The 21,748-nt window shown below is 44.5% G+C and overlaps 2 protein-coding genes across 2 annotated transcripts in view; both read right to left on the reverse strand.

The window, feature by feature from the left end:
* LOC143989446 (uncharacterized) overlaps window positions 1-911 on the reverse strand; it is a 32,178-nt gene extending 31,267 nt beyond the window's left edge. The window contains exon 1 of the mRNA XM_077489575.1: window positions 830-911. The gene's annotated coding sequence lies outside the window, so the exon portion shown is untranslated. The remainder of the gene's footprint in view (window positions 1-829) is intronic.
* A 4,759-nt stretch (window positions 912-5,670) lies between these two features.
* LOC143986850 (uncharacterized) overlaps window positions 5,671-21,748 on the reverse strand; it is a 60,512-nt gene continuing 44,434 nt past the window's right edge. Inside the window, exons 12-17 of the mRNA XM_077485259.1 lie at window positions 11,489-11,602; window positions 11,233-11,367; window positions 11,023-11,146; window positions 10,809-10,906; window positions 10,518-10,653; window positions 5,671-9,112 (exon numbers count right to left, since the gene is read on the reverse strand). Coding sequence (XP_077341385.1) covers window positions 7,791-9,112; window positions 10,518-10,653; window positions 10,809-10,906; window positions 11,023-11,146; window positions 11,233-11,367; window positions 11,489-11,602 — 1,929 coding nt within the window. The 3' untranslated portion in view covers window positions 5,671-7,790. The remainder of the gene's footprint in view (window positions 9,113-10,517; window positions 10,654-10,808; window positions 10,907-11,022; window positions 11,147-11,232; window positions 11,368-11,488; window positions 11,603-21,748) is intronic.

Consider the following 21,748-nt stretch of genomic DNA (forward strand, 5'->3'; position numbering starts at 1 on the left):
ATCTCAAGTATTGAGGCCCACATACAGTACAGATCTCATGCACTTGCGCCCCCCCCCCCCCCAAGATGCTCAATGGGCCTATAGTTGCCACATCATCCCTTTAAACCCGAACACATATGAATTACTCAGGTTCTGAGGCCAATTTATTGCAGATAAGGCACCGAGTGAGTTTAATTACCACCTAACTCAGCCACAGAACCCCTGTAATTCATGTGTTCAGGTTTTAAAGGAATGAGGTGGCAACCCTAAATGGGCACGGGGTACTTCCCACAAGATCAGCCATCACAGGCTTGTGGGAAGCCCCCTTTTAAGGGATCTGGTCATTCTTGGCTGGCTGGATATAGTAATTCCCCTGAGTCATGGTGGGCTGAGCAGAGACTTCCACCACCGTGAATGGGGAACCTCTGCTGGACAGAGCTGCTCACCCTCCACACTCCCTGGTGACCCCGAGAAACGCTCTCGTTGGTCTCTGGAGCCCATACGTTAATTCCCCTCCTGACAATCAGGGTGAGCCTGGAGTGCAGAGGGCGAGCGGCTCCGTCCAGCAGAGGTTCCCCATCCACTTCCAAGTTCACTGAACACTCCAACTGAACCCAGGACAGTTCTACTCATCCCGAGTGAGAAGGTGACACATCTCCAAAATGGAGAGAAGGTTTTGGCCCTGTACGTGGGGAAGTTCTACCCCTGAAGGGGGTTAATCTAGGTCTCCACACTATATATGTGTGTATCATCATCTGCTGGAGATAAATGACATCACAGTGACTATGGAGGAAGAGGACGGACATGACGGGGGATTACTGGGTGTAAATAGAATATAAGATCTTATTACCTCCTCTGCTGCCACTTCCAGCAACGTTTCCTCTCTACTCACCTCTCACCCGGAACTTCCTATTTATACCTGACATCACTTCCTGTCTGTACCTGACATCACTTCCTGTCTCAGTATAAGTGAGATGACCACCTTGTGGAGCTCAGAGGAACTGCAGCCCCCAGAAACAGCTCATAGACCCCTTTCACACCACACCACACCTTGCGTCAGCGGTAAAACGCCGCTATTTTTAGCGGCGTTTTACCGCCGGATTTGCGGCGCATTTCGGCCGCTAGCGGGGCACTTTTACCCCCCGCTAGCGGCCGCGAAAGGGTTAAAACCGCCAGCAATACGCCGCAATAGCGGCGTTTTGCCGGCGGCATTACAGCGCTGCCCCATTGATTTCAATGGGCAGCAGCGGTGGAGGAGCGGTAAACACACCGCTCCTTCACCGCTCCAAAGAAGCTGCTGGCAGGACTTTTTTCTGACGTCCTGCCAGCGCACCGCTGTAGTGTAGTGTAGTGTAGTATACCATGTTTCCAGGAGGGCTGCAATTTAAGCCCTACCCCTAAAATAAGCCCTAGTTTAAAATGCTTGTATAATCAACTATATTACACTAGTATATAATGTACAATGTGTGTGTTTCTGTAATATAATTGGGGGAAGAGAGCTCCGGCGGGTCACAGAAGCGCAGAGCGGTGCTATAACGAAGGTATTTGGCACAATTATATTACAGAAATACACACATTGTACATTATATACTACGAGAATAGAGTGGCATTTTTAGGACTTTACAAGCATTTTAAAGAGGAAGTAAACCCTGATGGATTTACTACCTCTTTGTCTCCCTGCAAAGGTAAAGCATAATGGGCTACTATGTATCACCACACTGGGGCAGAGATTCTGTCAGCTCTGTAGGGGCAGGCTCAGAGGTGGTTGATGCCACTCCAGCCAGGAAGGGTTGTATGCGACAATGGCACCAATCTGCTCTCCGCTCTCTGACAGGGATACTTGACCCATGTCCCATGTTTGGCACACGTCCTGAATTTGGCAGTGCAGCGGTTCTTGAGCAGGTACCCGGGCTTACAGAATCTCCTGAGGCAGGCCAGAAAAGTCTGTGGTCATTTCCGTCAGTCATACAATGCCAGTGCTTGGCTGGCTGACATTCAAAGGGAATGCAACCTGCCCACCAACCGCCTCATTTGTGACATGCCCACCAGGTGGAACTCAACGTTGGCAATGCTGCAGCGGCTGCACACGCAGCAGAGAGCCATCAATGAGTACGTGTATGGCACCAGGACAGGGTCAGGGGAGCTTGGCTTCTTTTTGCCACACCAGTGGCTACTGAGAAAGGATGCATGCACTGTCCTTGCACCATTTGAGGAGGCCATGGATCATGTGATCCTTAGTGACCCAGAGGACTCATAATCAAATGCCTTTGCAAACTTAGTTGCATGGCCTCCCTGATTCTGCAAAAGGACCCTAGGATTCGTGGTATCAAGGAGAGTGATTATTACTAGCTGGCAACCCTTTTTGATCCACGTTAAAAGGGTAAGGTTGCAGAACTCATCCTGCCTTCGCAGAGGGAGCAGAGGATGAAACATCTTCAGGAGGCCTTGAAGAGAGGTTTGTGGAATGCATTTCCAGACCTAGGGAGGTTACAATTTCCTGGTGCTGGACAACGTGTTGCTGAGGCTTTGTTCAGTCAGAGGAAGAACAGTGGGGAAGGTGGCCAGCTGACAGATGTCTTTAGACAATTTTTCAGTCCTCCGCGCCAAGGTCTGATCGGTTCAAGCCAGCGTCTGCATTACATGGTGCAGGAATATCTAGGGGCAAGTGCAGACTTGGAGACCTTTCCAACAGACCATCCACTGGGTCTTGAGGATGGACCACCGGCCAGAACTTGCTCAATATGCAATTGAGCTATTGGCCTGTCCTGCATCCAGTGTTCTTTCGGGATGCATATTCAGGGCTGCTGGAGGGTTTTTAACAGGTCATAGAGCACCTGTCCACAAACTCCATTGATAGGCTCACATTCATAAAAAATAATCAGTCTTGGATCAGCAGCTATCAAGCACCTGATGCTGATGTAACTGATTGATGTTTCCATGGATGTGGCATCCCTTGAAGATTGCCTATGCTGATTGACTATCTTATTCCTCCTCAATCTTGATAATGCTAGCTTCCAACAATATTTTTGGTTTAGGGCACCACCACCACTGCCCAAGGCCCAATTTTTATGGCCCTTCCTTGTCTCCTCTTTCTTTCATGAGAGGGTAGTGGGTACCTGTAAGTATGGCTTTGGCATTGTCTCAATTTTCCTGGTATCGCCTGACATACCATCCAGTCTTTATCTCCCAAATTTAGGAGAAGAGATCTGTATATGTGCACTATACCATATGTACAGTGCGAGATCTTTTCTCTCCCCTTCCCCCAACAAAACATTTCCTATCCCCTTTTTATACATATATATAAAAAAATAACCCCCCCTCCCCCCACCTGTAGCCAACCAGCTGGTGGTCCGACCATTCAATCTACAGATTGTTTACCTTACTATTCGTAGACAGTATAATTATTACATATTTTTATCTCTTAATCAGATTACTCATCGGATATGTGCACGGGTGTATGTGTGTGCATCTACCGACAATAATGTCCCAGTTTCTTCACTACCATCCCACATTAATTGTCTCTCAAGCATGTATTTTTTTCCTATATATATTCATTTTCATTTATAATATATATATATATATATATATATATATATATATATATATATATATATATATATTTTTTTTTTTTTTTTTTTTCCCTTCTCCTTTCCTCTCCCCCATTCCCCCTTAATTATGCTACCGATGATTGCCCCATGTTTTGGAGCTGGCCAATCATTGGCCTGCCACCAATTGCCTACCCCAGATTAATTGTTCAATCGATTAATGAATTTGTGATCGATCAAACCTCTGAGCAATTGTCTCTCCCCCCTCCCCTCGTGATGTGCTTGTTGTAACATTATGTATTGTCATTTATCATTATTTTCTGTTACATGCATATATGTTTATCTGTGAATGCCTCTTTTCTTCCCCCGCCCCTTTTTAACATTGTTCTTTTATTTATTTTTTGCTCTGTTATTGCATAATTTATGCTACCCACCTTTAATGATTATAATCACATTTGCTAGTGCACAGTGCTAGTTGCCGCCGTGTATGTCACACGATGTCTGGCCTATCACATTGCTTCTACACTTTGACCACTCCCCCTCCATAGACTTTATATCGTAAGCTAAAATTCCATCTGTCAGCTTGAAGAAGAAGCACGGCTGCCACGTCACTCGCAGCCCGTACGCTCAAGAAACGAGTCGCTTACCAGTGAGGTCATCTCTCCTCGTCTGCCTCACAAGTGTGCCACAAGCCTCGTTTTGAGTTTTCCTCCACCGCGGCCGGCTTCTACTATCTTGCGGTGTCCACAGCGAGCAGCAAGCGCCTCAGCAAGCAGGAATGGATAGACGAACAGGACGATCACCCCTACGATGGGTCATTTTAAATGAAACGCTTACAGATGACTTCACAAATGTGAGTTACCTGTACATATTAATTGTAAATAAAATTGTTCTATATCTACACCCAGAAGCACCTCTCCTCTTTATCTTTTTCAGAATTTTGGAACATGGTTTCAGTTCCCCCCCCCGAAGGCATCCCCTGGATGTGGAACCCTGTATCATCATCTCTCCTTCCTTTTTTGGTCCTTGGACTTTTAAATACCACTATGATTATAGACTCTTTTCACCATATTACTACTACTATGCATAATCTATATGCGTTTTAATTTAGGTATTTTAATGCTGTGGGATATTTATTGTTCCAGTCTTTTGCGCCTTTACTTGAATATTCTTGAACACGACAATGAGATCACTGTACTCCAATGGCCTCCACAGTCACCAGATCTAATCCAATACAATTGGGTGATGCTCTCATTTCACTATGGACCAAAATCTCTGAGGAATGTTTCCAACACCTTGTTGAATCTATGCCATGTTGAATTAGGGCACACAAACACACACACACACACAGGCATGCACATCTATACATATACACAGTATACATTGCAGTGCTGTGTCGTGAACTTTATAAAAATAATGACTGCATATATACGTAGTGCCTCCATCTCAAAAACCAGGAACGGGTGGAGACATTATACATGTATGCAGCCATCTCTCTTTTTTCATGGAATAAAGCTGTAATGCCCCGTACACACGAGCGGACTTTTCGACATCCAAACTCCGACGGACTGAGTCCGGCGGACTATCCGATCGTGTGTGGGCTGCAACGGACTTTAGCGAAGCTAAAGTCTGACGGACTTTAGAAATGAAGCATGCTTTAAATTTTCCCGACGGAACTCCGCCGGACCCGGTCCCCTTTGAAAAATCCGCTCGTGTGTGTGCTACTCCGACGGACTAAAACCGACGCTAGGGCAGCTATTGGCTACTGTCTAGGAACTTCCTACGTCGAATCCAGTCGTACGTCATCACGTTCGACTCCGTCGGAGTTTGGTGTGATGGTGTGTGGTCAAGTCCGTTCGGTCGAAAAGTCCGCCAGAACTCCGTCGGAACTCCGGCGGAACTCCTTTGGAGGTCTGTCAGACTTAATCCCTCTCGTGTGTACGGGGCATAAGTTGAATTTACTGCGGAGTGCAGCTCTCATCTAGTGCATATTTACTAAGTCTAATAGGGGATTTCTACTAAAAACAAGGTTAGAAACACACTCACAGCAGGAGGAGAGAGTGTACAACAGACAGCGGTGCAAGCTGCTGAATTTATTTAGTGTTGGGGCACAGTGTGTGCGGCAGCAATAACTCACAGAAACAGGTACAATAGAAAACTTGTATTGAAGTAAAACAACAGATATCAAAAAACCCAGAGAGATGCTTGCCCAATCGGGTGCACTCAAAAATTCCAACCATATGAAGATGATAGGTATCAGCCGGGTTGACAGTGTCTGTTAAGAGAGCAAGATGCAGCCTGGCTGTCCAGTGCCCAAAAGATGTTCAACTGAGATGCGTGCCACCTACTTCCTCAGAAACTTTTCCCTACTGCTAGTACTGTCCCTAACAGTCGGAGTACCTGTCCTTACACTACTAACTCTCAAAAAGTAGGCCAAGCCCGGGAGCCAGGGCCTTAAGTGGGCTCAGCCTGACCCAAGATGGCTGCTGGAGTAACATGGGGTGTCAGCATCCAATCAGCGCTTCCCCAGTGACCCAGGAAACCACAGAGCAATTGTGTTCCCCTTGGCTTCCACTCCAGCTGCGGAAGAGTGCAACCTGCAGTGGAGAAAATCAATTGCACCTGCCTACATACTAAGTGGAGAGCACAGCCCTGGCCAGGGCTAACAAAAGGTCCTAGATGGAGAAAGAAACATTTCAGTCATGAGGGAAGGTAATGTTGCTTGCTGTCAGACGGAGTCCCACCCACAGGAATGCAGTTAGTGCCATATGCAGGGACACATTTCAAGGGTTGATATTCCAGGGAGGTATTCCTTGAAATGACACCTTGCATCCAGCACTAGCTTCAATTGTGAAGTCACACCTGTGGGTGGAACTCCATTTAACAGCACCCAACATTGGCTTCCCTCGCGGCCACTTATTTTCAAAGGGGTTTTCAGATTTTTGTCTCCCCTGCAAACCCCATGACAACAAGGCCAAAGAGATGGGAAAGAGGCCCTTGTCCTCAACAGGGAGGTTCCCCATTTTATGTCATATGGCCGGGTATGTTTTAGGAGCGGGGGGCACACACTTGCTGTTCTTCCACTCCTTGGCCAGCCAGGCTGTGTGCATTGGGGTGGACACCACACATGAAGGATCTGGTATGGAATTTGGGGGAGACCACATGCCTTTTTTTTCTGGGGTCTCTCTTACAATCCACACCAGATCCTCATCAAGGATTTTATGGGGAGCTCATGCTTTTTGTTTTAGTGCAGTAGAAATGACCTGTGGACACTGGTGATGCCATCAGTTGCTCTGCTCAGATGTGGGTGGCAATCCTTCACAGCATTCCATTGTTTGCTTAGACACAAATGGCCTCAAATTATTTTACATCATTGTTTCTCCAAGGGGAGCTTTTCCTAATGTGTAATTTTATCACCCAAGTGCATAAGTTCACATTTCTGAATAATGGACCCCATCTGCATTGTGGCTGCCCAACCCTCTATTTTGGTCAGGTCTTCTTGTAATGATGGTAGATCCTGTGTCAAAGTTATTTCCTGGCATATTTTGGCATCATCAGCAAACACTGCAATTGAGCTCTTGATTGCAATGTTCAAATAAATAAAAAAACAAAGTGAACAGCAATGGCCCTAAAACAGAACCCTGGGTACCACCATTCCAACAGTGGGTCATTTATCACTACTCTCTGGACCCATTCATATCACCAGTTTCCCATCCATGTGCATACACTTTCATCAATTCCAACAGGCCTTATTTTATAGATGAATGTACAAAATCGAAATAAATTACATTCACTGGACTTCCAACATAAACATCATTCTTACTTCCTCATAGAATGATAACAGGTTGGTCTGACAAGAATGGTCTTTCAGAAATCAATGCTGGTTGTCACTTATGACACCTTTATCACAGACAAATTTCTGCATTTAGTCCCTTACCATTTCCTCAAATGCCTTACATACTATTGGTGTTAGGCTGACTGGTCTGTAGTTTCCTGATAAACATATTGATATCCCCCAGGGCAGTGCCCAGTTCCCCATGCCTTCTGACGATCTATTGCCTATTAGCCATAAACATAGCCTGAATTGATTTAAAAGATTCAGCACCCATTGACATCAGTGGGGGTTGGATTGACATGCAGAACTTAGGAGCAGTTAAGTGAACCTCCTGGGACCTGTATCCAGGAACGTTCAACTCAACTTTACACTCATATGTGAGATCTCGGATATATAACAAGGTCTGATTTCCATTTATAACAGTTTTTGCACTAAGGGTAGGAATGCGTCACCTCCCCTGTGTGAGATCTCTGATGTATAACGAGGTGAGATTTCCTTGAATAACATTTACTACACTCAGGGCAGGAATATGGCTTCTCCCCTGTGTGAGATCTCTGATGAATAACAAGGTCTGATTTCCGTGAACAACATTTGCCGCACTCTGGGCAAGAATACGGCTTCTCCCCAGTGTGAGTTCTTTGATGTCTAACAAGGTCTAATTTATCTGAAAAACATTTCCCACACTCAGGACAGGAATACGGCTTCTCTCCCGTGTGAGATCTCTGGTGTCTAACAAATTGTGATTTCCATGTAAAACACTTCCCACATTCAGGGCAGAAATGTGGCTTCTCCCCCGTGTGCAATCTCTGGTGTCTAACAAGGCTTGTTTTCTGCGAAAAAAGTTTTCCGCATTCCGGGCAGGAATTGTGCTTCTCCCCCGTGTGAGATCTCAGATGTCTAACAAGGTCGGATTTCTGTAAAAAACATTTTTTGCAATCGGGGCAGGAAAACGGCTTCTCCTCCATGTGCAATTTCTGATGTCTAACAAGGTATAATTTATTTTTAAAACATTTCCCACATTCAGGGCAGGAAGTTTGCTTCTCCTTCAAGTGCAATCTCTGATGTCTAACAAGGTCTGATTTCTTTGTAAAACATTTCCAGCATTCAGGGCAGGAACTGTGCTTCTTCTCCATGTGCAATCTCTGATGTCTAACAAGGTCTGATTTCTGTACAAAACATTTTGCGCACTCAAGGCAGGAAAACAGCCTCTCCCCCGTGTGAGATCTCTGATGTCTAACAAGCGTTGATTTCTGTGTAAAACATTTCCCACACTCAGGGCAGAAATAAGGCTTCTCCCCTCTGTGAGATCGCTGATGTATGACAAGATTTGATTTCTTTGTAAAACACTTCCCAAACTCTGTGCAGGAATTTGGCTTCTTACCCATGTGAGATCTGCAATGTATGACAAGTTCTGATTTAAGAAGGAAACATTTCTCGCACTCAGAACAGGAATGAAGCCTCTCACCCGTGTGAGATCTCCAATGTACAGTAAGACTTAATTCAGAGCTAAAACTTTCCCCACATTCAGTACAGGAAAATTTCTCCTCCTCCTGAATTCCGGCACCATCCCTCACAGTACGAAGGTGCTCAGAGTCAGAGGAACTTGTGGGTCCATCCACACTGTGAAGACCTTCATCAATAGCTGAGCTCATTGTCTTTTCTCCTGCACAATCTCTTGTGATGTCTTCATCTTCTATTTTACAGCTTAGAGATAAAGTCAGATGATCCTTTGAGGGTTTCTCAAGGGCGTGTCCTTAAAAAAAAAAATCCACAACAACACATGATCAATAGATACAAGAGGGTTTGTTTACCTAAATCTAGATTCCATCTGGATCAGGTAGATTTTAGTAAGCAGGTATTCGCTGTGGATGTCCCAACCCGCTGTGACTTCACCTCTTCAGTCAAAGAGCCTTTGGCCCTCCTCCCAGATCAATTCTACATTTACACAGCCTTGAGAGCAGGAACCAATAGGGACTGGGAGGTGCATGCTCTTTACATAACCACAAGCCTAGGCACTGGTCAAGTCATAACAGGCCTAGGATTCTGGTAACACACAGCACTAGAAGGTGTTTGAAGAAATATTTTCTGCTGAAAAGATGTGTGAAATATCTGAGGCTTTTTTTTCCTGAATAAAATATTTAAATATCTCGTCTTTTCCTATAATATGGGGGGGGGGGGGTACCCTGACAAAGCACCTATATGAGGATCTGAAAGGAAAGGATTCTGGAAGCCACCTTTAAAGTAGGGAGACCCCAGATCTCCAGCTTTCATTCATTGTGAGTGACGATATATCGCTGGACAACATGATGGACAATAGTTCTATGTGGGTCTGCATGTTTATTTTATTTATTAGGAGAGAAGGTTTTTAGGAACGACCTACAATTTCCAAGGAGGCTTCCAGATTCCAACAAGTCCCCCACCTGCAAACCTTCACAAGCAATGGGCCAGGGTTGTTGGGAAGAGGCCAATGTCCTTATCTACATGGGGACAAGTTGCTTTTGCCAAAGGGCTCCCCCTGTCAAGCCCTTTCCAGGCTAGTCGGGCTGCATACTGAAATAAAGGTCTGATATGGACTCTTTGAAGACCCCATGATTTATTTTTCTTGTATTTTGAATAGATTTCCCTCTTGAAATCCAAACCAGATCCGATTATTTAGTAGAAATTTGGGGGACCCCACACCAGTTTGTTTAAAATCCATAGCAGATCCTAAAGCCTGAGCAGTAAAGACTTAATGGCCCTACTACTTTTTATCCAAGCAAGACTGTTAAAGAAGAATTCCAGGCATGATATACTATACATAGAGTAGTTACAGCAGTCCAGCTAGGTCCAATGTTATTCTGTAAAAGTATACCATACCTGGAATCCTTCTTAAATAGAGTTTTATGTTAACATTTAGGTATAAGTCTGCTAAAAAGAAGAGGGATCAACCTCCAATAAGCACAATCTGTGTTATCATATCTGTACTACTGTGCCTAAAACTGCCAGCTGACCCCAAGATGCTACATAAATCACAAGGGAAAATAAATAATGTGCAGGATGGGACTCAGTGACTATTATCCACCTGTTATTGGCTGATATCACTCATCTTCCGCCCTACTGTGGACCAATCAGTGTGCAGTAACAGAGCAGATATAAGAGAAGAAAATATTACGGCTCACCTGTGCTGATCTCTGTAGGAATGTCCTCTTCTTTGAATGTCCTCATCATTCCAGCCTCCTCCATAGACTGCTGATCATCCCTCACATACGTCTCTTCTACTTCACCCTCAACTTTCATGTTCATCAGATCTTCACCCTAATCCAAAAGAATGTCAGAAAATAACATCTGCAAAATAGAAGTATTTATGAACTGAAATCACATAGAAAATATCATCTTGTAGAGTCCACACATCGTCTCCACATGTCAGAGTGTTCAATCACTTTATGTTCCAGACCCTCAACGCCACCTACCTGATGATGGTGAGGGATGGTGTGATCTTCCTGTGTGTAATCCCGGGAATACAGAGGACGGGGACATCTCTCTGGTGGGTTCCCATTACTGGATCCATCTGTAGGAAACACACACACTGACTGAATACATTATTTCTTTGTGTTTATCAGATGATGGGGGATCTAGGTGGAGCCTCCGTACTGCTCTCTCCTTTACAATAAAGTCTCCTCTTACCCGGTGATGTGAGGGGCGGCTGATTGTCCATCATGACGTCCTTGTAGAGATCCTTGTGTCCTTCTAAATACTCCCACTCCTCCATGGAGAAATAGACAGTGACATCCTGACACCTTATAGGAACCTGACACACACAATGATACAGTCACCATCCAGACACATCCCTTGTCTGTTACTGGATAATGTCCCAGAATTCCCGGCACCGCTCACCTCTCCTGTCAGCAGCTCCATCATCTTCTTGGTGACTTCTAGAATCTTCTTATTGCTGTTTATCTCAGGTGTCATGGAGTGAGGTGGAGGCACTGTGATGGTCAAATGATCTCCAGACTTCACAGGAGGAAAACTCTAACAAAAACAGTAATATGATGTCACATTCCCAGAATCATCCTCAACTCATCCGGTCAGGTCTGTGTTTTATTAATAGAGATAAGAGTGATGTCATGTGACCTCCCAGAATCCTCCTCACCTCTCCGATCAGCAGGTAGATGATCTCCACGGTGAGGTTTAATATTCTCTCAGTAATTTGGCTCCAGTCCTTCTCCATCTTAATAGATGTGGCCATATGATCTGTGCAGGTTTTCTGTAGACAGAGAATTATTTGGACTGTATTGGTTGTTAGGATGGGGATGTAAGGAATTAAAAGGTGAGCTGCCCTCAGTAGTAATTAGCATGTGTAGGAAACTGCTTTCATCCAGTGTCTGTATTTGTAAATAGCTGTTGCTTGGTAAATATTACAGAGATCATGTGTTAGAGATGGGTTCTTTCTGTCCCTTCTAGTGGGATCAGAAACATCAGATTAGAGGGCTATGATATATTTTAAAGGGACATTTCCAGGAAGAAGAAACTGAATTGGACCACATCCCTTTCCATGCAGGAGCTACTGCTGTATTTCATCTAGACCAGAAGCAGAGACTATTAGGCAAGTGTTCCTGTGTTTTAACAGTTTAGCAGTAGCAGCTTGTGTGTGTATCTGAAGTTTGGTGACCAAAGTGTTTCCGTCCTATTGTTATTATTTCATATACACAATGCCAGATAGCGTAGTGGTCATTTTGCAGTATACTAGGTGAACCACTTATTAAAATATAGTTTATCTGAAGCTCCTGTTAACATTTTCTGGTTGGTTAGATAAAAAAAAACAAAAAAAAACATGATACCAATAAGATGAGTCGACAATATAAACACTTGACGGATTGTTCCTCAGATGAAATCCCTGTCTATGGACAGAGACTATTGTGAAGACTCCAAGAGTTGTTTATCCAGCTGAACTGGCTAAACAGTTAGTTAAAATTAGCAAAGTCCATGTTAAGCAACTCAAAGAACTATCAGATTTTTTTTTCTTACTCAGAATTATTAAGTATACAGATCAGTGTTGTGAATAACATATACTGTATATATCGTGACCATGTCTACATAAATATATCCATATAGCATGTGTTTTTACCTAGATGAAGAAGTACTCATCGTATCTACAAGTATAACACATTTATCCATAGTTAATAATTTTATGTGATATTGATGAATACAATTATACCCTCACATTGTACTGGTTACCAGAATTCATAAATGTTATTTATTTATATATATATTATATATACACACACACATACAGTATCTCACAAAAGTGAGTACTCCCCTCACATTTCTGTAAATATTTTATTATATATTTTCATGTGACAACACTGAAGAAAGGACACTTGTCTACAATGTAAAGTAGTGAGTGTACAGCTTGTATAACAGTGTAAATTTGCTGCCCCCTCAAAATAACTCAACACACAGCCATTAATGTCTAAACCGCTGGCAACAAAAGTGAATACACTCCTTTCCAAATTGGGCCCAAAGTGTCAATATTTTGTGTGGCCGCCATTATTTTCCAGCACTGCCTTAACCCTCTTGGGCATGGAGGTCACCAGAGCTTCACAAGTCACCACTGAAGTCCTCTTCCACTCCTCCATGATGACATCACGGAGCTGGTGGAGGTTAGAGACCTTGCGCTCCTCCACCTTCCGTTTGAGGATGCCCCAAAGATGCTCAATAGGGTTTAGGTCTAGAGACATGCTTGGCCAGTCCATCACCTTTAGCCTCAGACCTTTCAGTCACATGACACCGGGGAGGGAAAATGGCTAATTGGGCCCAATTTAGACATTTTCACAGGGGTGTACTCACTTTTGTTGCCAGCAGTTCAGACATTGATGGCTGTTTGTTGAGTTACTTTGAGGAGACAGCAAATTTACACTGTTATACAAGCTGTACACTCACTACTTTACATTGTACACAAGTGTCATTTCTTCAGTGTTGTCACATGAAAAGATAGAATAAAATATTTACATAAAAAAATAAAAAATAAATAAATATATATATATATTTAAAAAAAAGTGTCAACAAAAGGCCTACAGTACACTGCTCAGCACCAAATTGTCCCAGCAATTCTGAGTTATCCATTAAAATATATGCAGGTAGAAATAAAAACAGAAGTTAATACCAGTGATAATATCCCACTATATGGTTTGGTCTAATACAGACCAGATAGCAGCTACTTGAAGTCTAGTAAAAGCTCAATACTCTTACCATACAATAATACAAACTATTAAAAATATAACAGAAAATATACAGTCTGATTAATAAACAGCCCAAATGTTAAAGCAGCGCTGATAATGGATAAGTGTCCAACTACACAATCACGTGATAAATACACTATGATGATGTATCAAGCAGAGTCTATGAAAGTGGGTGATCTTAGGTGGTGGATTGTATATACACCTTACACCAACTCCCAGTTTTCACCACGTGCAGCACTCATCATCCCAATGGCGCCCAATGGGCAGAAGGCGCCCTCTGTTGAAGTCAGGAAGTGACGAAACGCATCAGTTCGTGGCTGCAATGACGTAACCAAAAGTGACGAGTGCGCTTCACCGGCAGCTGTTCCTTACCAGGAAGTGATCAAGGATGCCGTGTCTGCAACACAGGAGGTTCCGAGGACCAGGCTAAGCAGTGATTAGACACTCATTATTAAAGTGGGGAGCCCCTAAAAAAAAAATTAAAAGTCAGCAGCTACAAATACTGCAGCTGCTGACTTTTAATAATCGGACACTTACCTGTCCAAGGGCCCTGCAATGCGGGGGAACGAAGCCCCCCCCCCCTCGTTCCCCGCACCGCTCGCGGCGCCGTCATTCGTACTGTGGGCACCCGGCTGTGGCTTCACAGCCGGGCACCCACTGCGCATGCGCGAGCGCCGTGATACGCCACACAGTCATCTGGGACATGTGACAGGTCCCAGATGACTGTGCAGCGTGAGGGGAAGTGATGTCACCAGCCCGGGCAAGGAAGAAGGCAGACTACGAGGGACTCCCTAGCAACAGGTATTTAGAGGTGAGTAAAAATTTTTTTATTTTTTTTCAAAGAATTTTTTTTAAGAATTTTAAACACTTTTTTATTTTTTGGTGGCAACACCACTTTAATGTTCTACTAACAAATACCCTAATGTACGTGTAATGTGAGTGGGGTGGGTTGTATTGGGGGGTTTTTGCATTCCTGTGTTTTTATGAACCCCTTTGGGGTACATCTTTTACCTGCCCTCTGATTTGATGATGGGAGTCTGATTGAAAGAAAAAGCTGTTATTAAGGCTTAACTTTTTCATCTGTTCGGTGAATTTGAACCCCATTGGGATGAAGAGTGCTGCACATGGAGAAAACTGGGAGTTGGTGTAAGGTGCACATACACACGGAGATACATTGTATCACTCTCTGTCCTTGCACTTTAAAAATAAATAAAAAATTTGCGTAAAAAAAAAAAATTATATTTAAAAAATACCTAGGTCAGTACCAGGGTTAGTGTCTGTGTCAAGGTCAGGCTCAAAGGTCAAGGTCAGTTTTTTTTGGGGGGTGGGGGGGGGGGGGAAAGAATTTTTTTTTTCAATTAGCATCAGTGTGTTTTAGGTAGGATAAAAAAAAAAAAAAAAGCAAAATGCACATTGATATTGATTCTGGGCTGTACTAAGGGTACATACAACGACCAGGGTTCTGGCGTGCGGTGGGCCGCCCAGTGGACAGGGGTGGCCCCCTACACATATGCGGTATCGCTGTGATCATCAGGAGCGGGAAAATTTATTTCCTGACGCATCATGGCAGCACACACACTGGGTTGTGACTCCGCCTCCACAACCTGATAGGACTGGTTAGCTATAAGATTTGAAGAGGAGTCCACCGTTGCATTCTCCTTTTTTTCCTCACCTGAATGGGACATCACATTTTGCGATCGGTTAGCAGATGGAAACCCCTTACTGCACTACCCCATCTAGGTTCAGCCTCTCCTACCTGGAAGTCCCTGTCCGTACGGTCTCTAAATGAGCCATAACGCAGGGGGCCCCACTCTGGTGGTCTCAGGGGCAAAACAACAAATCAACAGGCTTTTAAGAAACAAAACCTTAAAAAGGTTTTAATAATTTGCAGCGGTCTCCCCCCCTATCTGTTGTGGTTCCACTTACCTCCCAGGCATGCCTCCCTTTCTGCCTGCTTTCCGTTTTTTACTCTTTTCCTCCTTTTTTTTCTCCCTCTGGGCACGCCGAGCCCTGTAGTTCCACAGCGCTGTGACCTCTCCATCATGGCGGTTCCGTTCGGACGCTCGGCGCTCAGGAAGTGATGTTTTCCCCTTGCCCTCTGCATTTGCCAGCATCCAAGATGGCGCAGGACGGCGCGGCCGGCCACTGCGCATGCGCGGCGGTGACGTCACTCCTCCGGCGACGGCGGGCAATTTAAAAACTGTCATTTTCGTTTTAAAATGCTGCTTGTGCTTTCTACATCACCTACCATCCTGATCTCTGCACACAGCCTGCTGCCTTGCAAGACAAGTCCTCCTGATCTCTGGTAAGCCCTTTCTCTATCATCTTTATGTGCTTTACCATTCATTTCTGTGTCAGCACCTTCTGCCCATACTCTGCATTGGCTCTTACACTGAAAACCTCTGGTCACAGGTGTACTCTATTCTTCCCTATGGAGACCGCCGCCTTAGTAGACCATCCTAGAACTACAAGGTAAGGGGACGTATGGATTGGTAAGTAGTGAAGAGGAGAAAAAGAGAGCACTGCCACTAATACCTTTCATTTTGGTAGCTCTGGCAGGTCATCGGGGTCATCCCATTCTAAAAGAAAGGAACGTTCCCCCTCAAGACACTCTCACTCTCGGCGTAGTCGGTCAAGGTCTTCTCGTCATCGCAGAGAAGCGTCATCCTCACACCGAGAGGAGCACCATACCCGTCCTGCGGTTAATACCTGCTGGGTCTGTGGAGCGCAAGCATTACCTAGTAAGCTTGTTTGCCAAATCTGTCTGGAGGAAGCAACTCGGGACAAGGAAGCTGACGCTAGAGAAGCTTCCAATATTATAAGAGACTCGGTTAAAGAAACAATCTTACAGGTGACAGCTTATGATCCAATCAGGTCATCTAACTCAGCCTCAACTTCTCACACCCCTCAGGATCCAGATGACTCCCCAGAGGATGAGGAACCCCTGGCCCCTACAGTTTTTGACTTCGCATTAATAAACCCATTTGCGTAATCGGTCAAGGAGGCGATCGGTTGGGAAGAAGAAAGAGACGTTCCGCCTAAGTTACGGAAATATTTCCCTAACCTAAAAAGAGACCCTGAGGTCTTCCCCTTTATTGAAGAGCTAGAGGAGCTCATAAAAGATGAATGGCAAAAACCAGAAAAGAAGTCCGGTTTGAACAACAGATTAGCAAAGCTCTATCCCCTAAAAGAGCCAGCAGTGAACCCTCTTATCTCCGCTCCCGTGGTAGACTCCTCACTGATGCGTTTAGCGCGCCATGTAACCCTACCAATAGAAGACGCCGTACCCTTTAAAGATGTGATGGATCGCAAAATCGATCTCGACCTTAAGAAAGCCTATTCAGCAGCGGGGGGGGGGGGGCCTGTAGGCCAGCAATTGCTCTAGCAGCGGTCGGTAGAGCCATCACCTCCTGGACGGCTGGCGTTGAAAGATTAATTGTAGAAGCAGCAGACCAAGACAAGATTATTTCAGCACTGCAGGAACTCAGCCTTGCGGGTGATTTCGTAGCGGAGGCGGCGGTGGACATTATACGGTCCTCAGCAAGAGCGATGCTAGCCTCAGTAACTTCCAGAAGAGCTCTCTGGCTAAAACCTTGGGTTGCTGACGCAACTTCCAAATCCAGCTGGTGTAAGATCCTTTATGACGGCACTAACCTTTTTGGTTCAAAATTAGATTCCGCAATATCAAAGGTCACGGGGGGAAAATCGGGTCTAATACCGTCGGACAGAAGATCCAAACAACAGAAAAATCCGCCCTTCAGACGTCACCTGCCAGAAAGGTACCGGGACGTAAGATCTTATAGACCGGTAAAGAATTCAAACGGAATTGGCGAAGCACACAACCCTCTTTTGTGAGAGTCCAAAAATCAAAGACAACCATTCCGGGAGACCAACAAAAATCTTTTTGATGCCACGCATGCCCAGCCCGTAATAGTAGGTGCGAGGCTGAGGCTATTTGCCCAAGTTTGGATAGACAAAATAAAGGAACCCTGGACGATATCCACCGTTCAGCAAGGTCACAGGTGGAGGTTCAAGCGAAAACCGCCAAAAAACCACTACAGACCTACCAAACTACCCTTTTTGCGCCTAAAACGAAAGCTTTTGGTCAGATACATTATGGAGTTGCTCCAGAAGCAAGCAATCATAGAAGTTCCACAGGATCAGAGAGGAGAGGCGTTTTATTCTCCCCTCTTCTTGGTGTCAAAGAAAACAGGGGACCTGAGGCCCGTGTTGGACTTAAAAAAGTTAAACCAAATGATTCTAGTCGAATCGTTCAGGATGGAGAGTCTCCAATCAATATTACTAGCAATAGGGGAGAAAGATTGGATGCTCTCGGTCGATTTGTCCGACGCTTATCTACACATTCCAGTGCATCAAACTTTTCAAAAGTACCTACGCTTTGCGATAGGCAGGCAACACTTTCAATTCAAAAGCCTTCCATTTGGGATATCGACGGCACCCAGGACCTTCACAAAGGTGTTACTTCCGGTTATAGCACTATTGAGAGAGAGGGGTCTAAGAGTCCTACACTATCTCGACGATATTCTTCTTCTAGCAGACAATCGAGAAACACTTCTACGACATCGTTCAATTCTGATTTCCACACTCCAGCAGTTCAGGTGGATAGTGAATTGGAGGAAGAGCAGCCTGGCCCCAGTACAGAAAATGGTCTTCCTAGGAGCCGAATTGGACACCAGATCCAACACAGTAGGGCTTCCCCAGGAGAAACTTTATCCTCTTATCCGCAAAGTAAGAAAGCTACTGTCAGTAGACCACCTGTCTGCAAGAAAATGCTTAAGCGTTCTGGGCTCAATGTCATCAACCTTTCTAATGGTTCAGTGGTCCCAATGGAATTCAAGGGTATTCCAGAATTCGTTCCTAAAACAATGGAACGGGGTGTCAATGTCACAACAAATAACAATCATCAGGACGGTCAAGGAGTCAGTACGATGGTGGACTCAAACCAGCAATTTAGCACGCCGTCGTCCCATCGTTCATCCACTCCCAGAAATAGTAACGTCGGATGCCAGTTATCTTGGCTGGGGAGCGTATCATCTACATCGGGGAGCACAGGGCCGCTGGCCCTTCTGTCCACAAGGGATAGTCTCAAACGTTCTGGAACTCAGGGCTGCATGGCAAGCACTTCTAACTTTCAGTCCCCTCCTTTCAGGGAAGAGTGTCCTCCTGCGCATGGACAACACAGTGGCTGTGAATTATGTCCACAGGCAAGGGGGCACCAGAAGCAAGGCCCTAATGCAGGAGGTTTGACCTATAATCGAGTGGGCTCAAGTGTACCTGACGGATCTGAAGGCAGTGTACGTACCCGCGATTCACAACCAACTCGCGGACGACCTAAGTCGAATATTCATTTCAAACAACGAGTGGTCTCTCAGTCACAAGGCTTTTACTCTTCTGACACGCAAATGGGGCGTTCCCGATATGGATCTAGCAGCAACTCCAGCGAACCGCAAATGCACTCGCTTCTTAGCAAGGACCGCCTATCCAGCAGCTACAGGGATCGACTGTCTCCACCATCCTTGGGAATTTCGCCTAGGTTACATATTCCCTCCGGTGCCCCTGATAGCCAGGTTTCTGGCCAGACTGAGGACTTCGTCTTCCACAGTAATAGCAGTGTTGCCCTTCTGGCCCAGAAGACCATGGTTTCCGACCATCCTGCAATTGAACACAGAAGAGCCTCTCCCACTTCCGCTGTTCCCAGACTTGCTCTCACAAGGGAAATTCCTACACCCGTCACCAGAGCGATTACACCTGACGGCTTGGAAACTGAAAGGGAAAGGTTGCTAGATCAGGGTTGTTCATTAAGAGTAATATCCACCTTACAACAAGCAAGGAAGAAATCGACAAACAACATATATAATAAGATTTGGAAGAAATTTTCCGCAGTAGCCCAACTACAGTCCTGGAACCCCCTTTCCCCATCAGTCTCTCAGGTGTTAGAATTTCTACAACTAGGTCTAGAGAAAGGTTTAAGGTCAAGCACCTTAAAAGTTCACGTCTCTGCCATATCCGCAATGACAGGAGTCAAGTGGGATTTAAATCCCCTCATCATTCAGTTTCAGAAAGCATGCCTAAAAATAAGGCCTCCCAGAAAACCAATTTTTCCGACCTGGGACCTGTCGATCGTCCTGGAAGCTTTAACAAAAGAACCTTTCTCGCCGGGGGGATCAATATCCCTATGGGACTTGACATTAAAACTATCGTTTCTAGTTGCAATCACATCGGCCAAAAGGGTCTCCGAGCTGCAAGCTCTATTAATCAAAGAACCACACCTAGTTCTTTTCCCAGACAGGGTCGTACTCAGACCTTCGGAACAGTTCGTGCCAAAGGTAGCATCTAGCTTCCACTTTAATCCGGAGATCAATCTTCCTGTTTTTCTCAACACAGATGGAAATCCGCACCCTCTGGACGTGAAGTCTGCAATATCTGCCTACCTGGAGGCTACCGCTCCATTCAGGAAGTCAGAAAACCTCCTGGTCATTCCGCATGGCGCCAAAAAAGGTCAAGCGGCTTCTTCAAGGACAATATCTTCATGGCTGATTAAAGTCATCAAGAAAGCATACCTAGTTCAACACCTTCCAATACCGGAAAACCTGAAAGCGCATTCAACGAGGGCGATGGCGGCCTCATGGGCAGCGTTCAGCAGAGTATCACCAGAGACTATTTGCAAGGCAGCAACTTGGTCATCAAAAACCACATTCATGTCACACTATAGAATAGATCCGGCTCAATTAACTACGGTTGAGTTCGGGAGATCAATTATTCAATCAAATTCATCCATATCTTGTGCTTGAGTAAATAAAAAACTTCTGAAAGGCACCCTCCCATGTAGCGAGTTATTTCCCAGTGTGTGTGCTGCCATGATGCGTCAGGAAAACGGAAAATTGTATACTCACCTTTCCGTAATTTTCCTTTCCTGACGCATCCCATGGCAGCACACAGATCCCACCCCTCTAAGGTGATAGTTACTGAGAATGCAACGGTGGACTCCTCTTCAAATCTTATAGCTAACCAGTCCTATCAGGTTGTGGAGGCAGAGTCACAACCCAGTGTGTGTGCTGCCATGGGATGCGTCAGGAAAGGAAAATTACGGAAAGGTGAGTATACAATTTTCCGTTTTTAGGTTGTTCTTTGGTGGTAGGTTATGGCAGTACCAGGAAATATACAGCTAAATGAAAAAAAGAACATTTTTTTTTTTTTTTTTTTACTATCTTGGGCCAGTTTTTCTTTCAAAAAAAAAAAAGAAAAAAAAAAAAGCAGGAGATATCCATTACCATTTATCACTAAATGAAAGCCCAATTCGTCCTGAAAAAAACGTGGTATAATCCCCCTGGATGCACAAAGTAGTTGTGATGATATGAAAGGTTTTACTAACACATCACAAAATCGGCCTTAGGCATTTAGATTTGTTTAACCCTTAGGCACGAAGGGGGTTAAAGGAATTGGACAGTTTTAATATTTCATTTTTAAGCATTCAAAAACAAAAAAAAAAAAATGACTGATCCCGGCGGAATAGAATTCTTTAACCGCTTCAGCCCCGGAAGATTTGGCTGCTGAATGACCAGGACATTTTTTGCGATTCAGGACTGCGTCGTTTTAACTGACAATTGTGTGGTCGCGCGGCACCGCACCTAAACAAAATTGATGTCCCTTTTTTCACCCACAAATAGAGCTTTCTTTGGGTGGTATTTGATCACCTCTGCGTTTTTTATTTTTTGCGCTATAAACAAAAAGAGCAACAATTTTGAAAAAGAAAAACACTATTTTGTACTTTTTGCTATAATAAATATCCCCATTTTGTTTTTAAAAAAGCAATTTTTTTTTCAGTTTAGGCCGATATGTATTCTTCTACATATTTTTCGTAATAAAAAAAAAAAAATGCGTATATTGATTGGTTTGCACAAAAGTTATAGCGTCTACAGAATAGAGGATATATTTATAGCATTTTTATTATTATTATTATTTTTTTTACTAGTAAAGGCGCGATCTGCGATTTTCATTGGGATTGCTACATTATGGCGGACACATCAGACAATTTTGACACATTTTTGGGACCATTGTCATTTATACAGCAATCAGTGCTATTTAAATGCACTGATTCCTGTGTAAATGACACTGGCAGTGGAGTTAACACTAGGGGGTGATCAAGGGGT

The sequence above is a fragment of the Lithobates pipiens genome, unplaced genomic scaffold (genome assembly GCF_037356315.1).
Source record: "Lithobates pipiens isolate NorthernLeopardFrog02 unplaced genomic scaffold, aLitPip1_a1.2 Scaffold_18, whole genome shotgun sequence".
Classification (NCBI taxonomy): domain Eukaryota; kingdom Metazoa; phylum Chordata; class Amphibia; order Anura; family Ranidae; genus Lithobates; species Lithobates pipiens.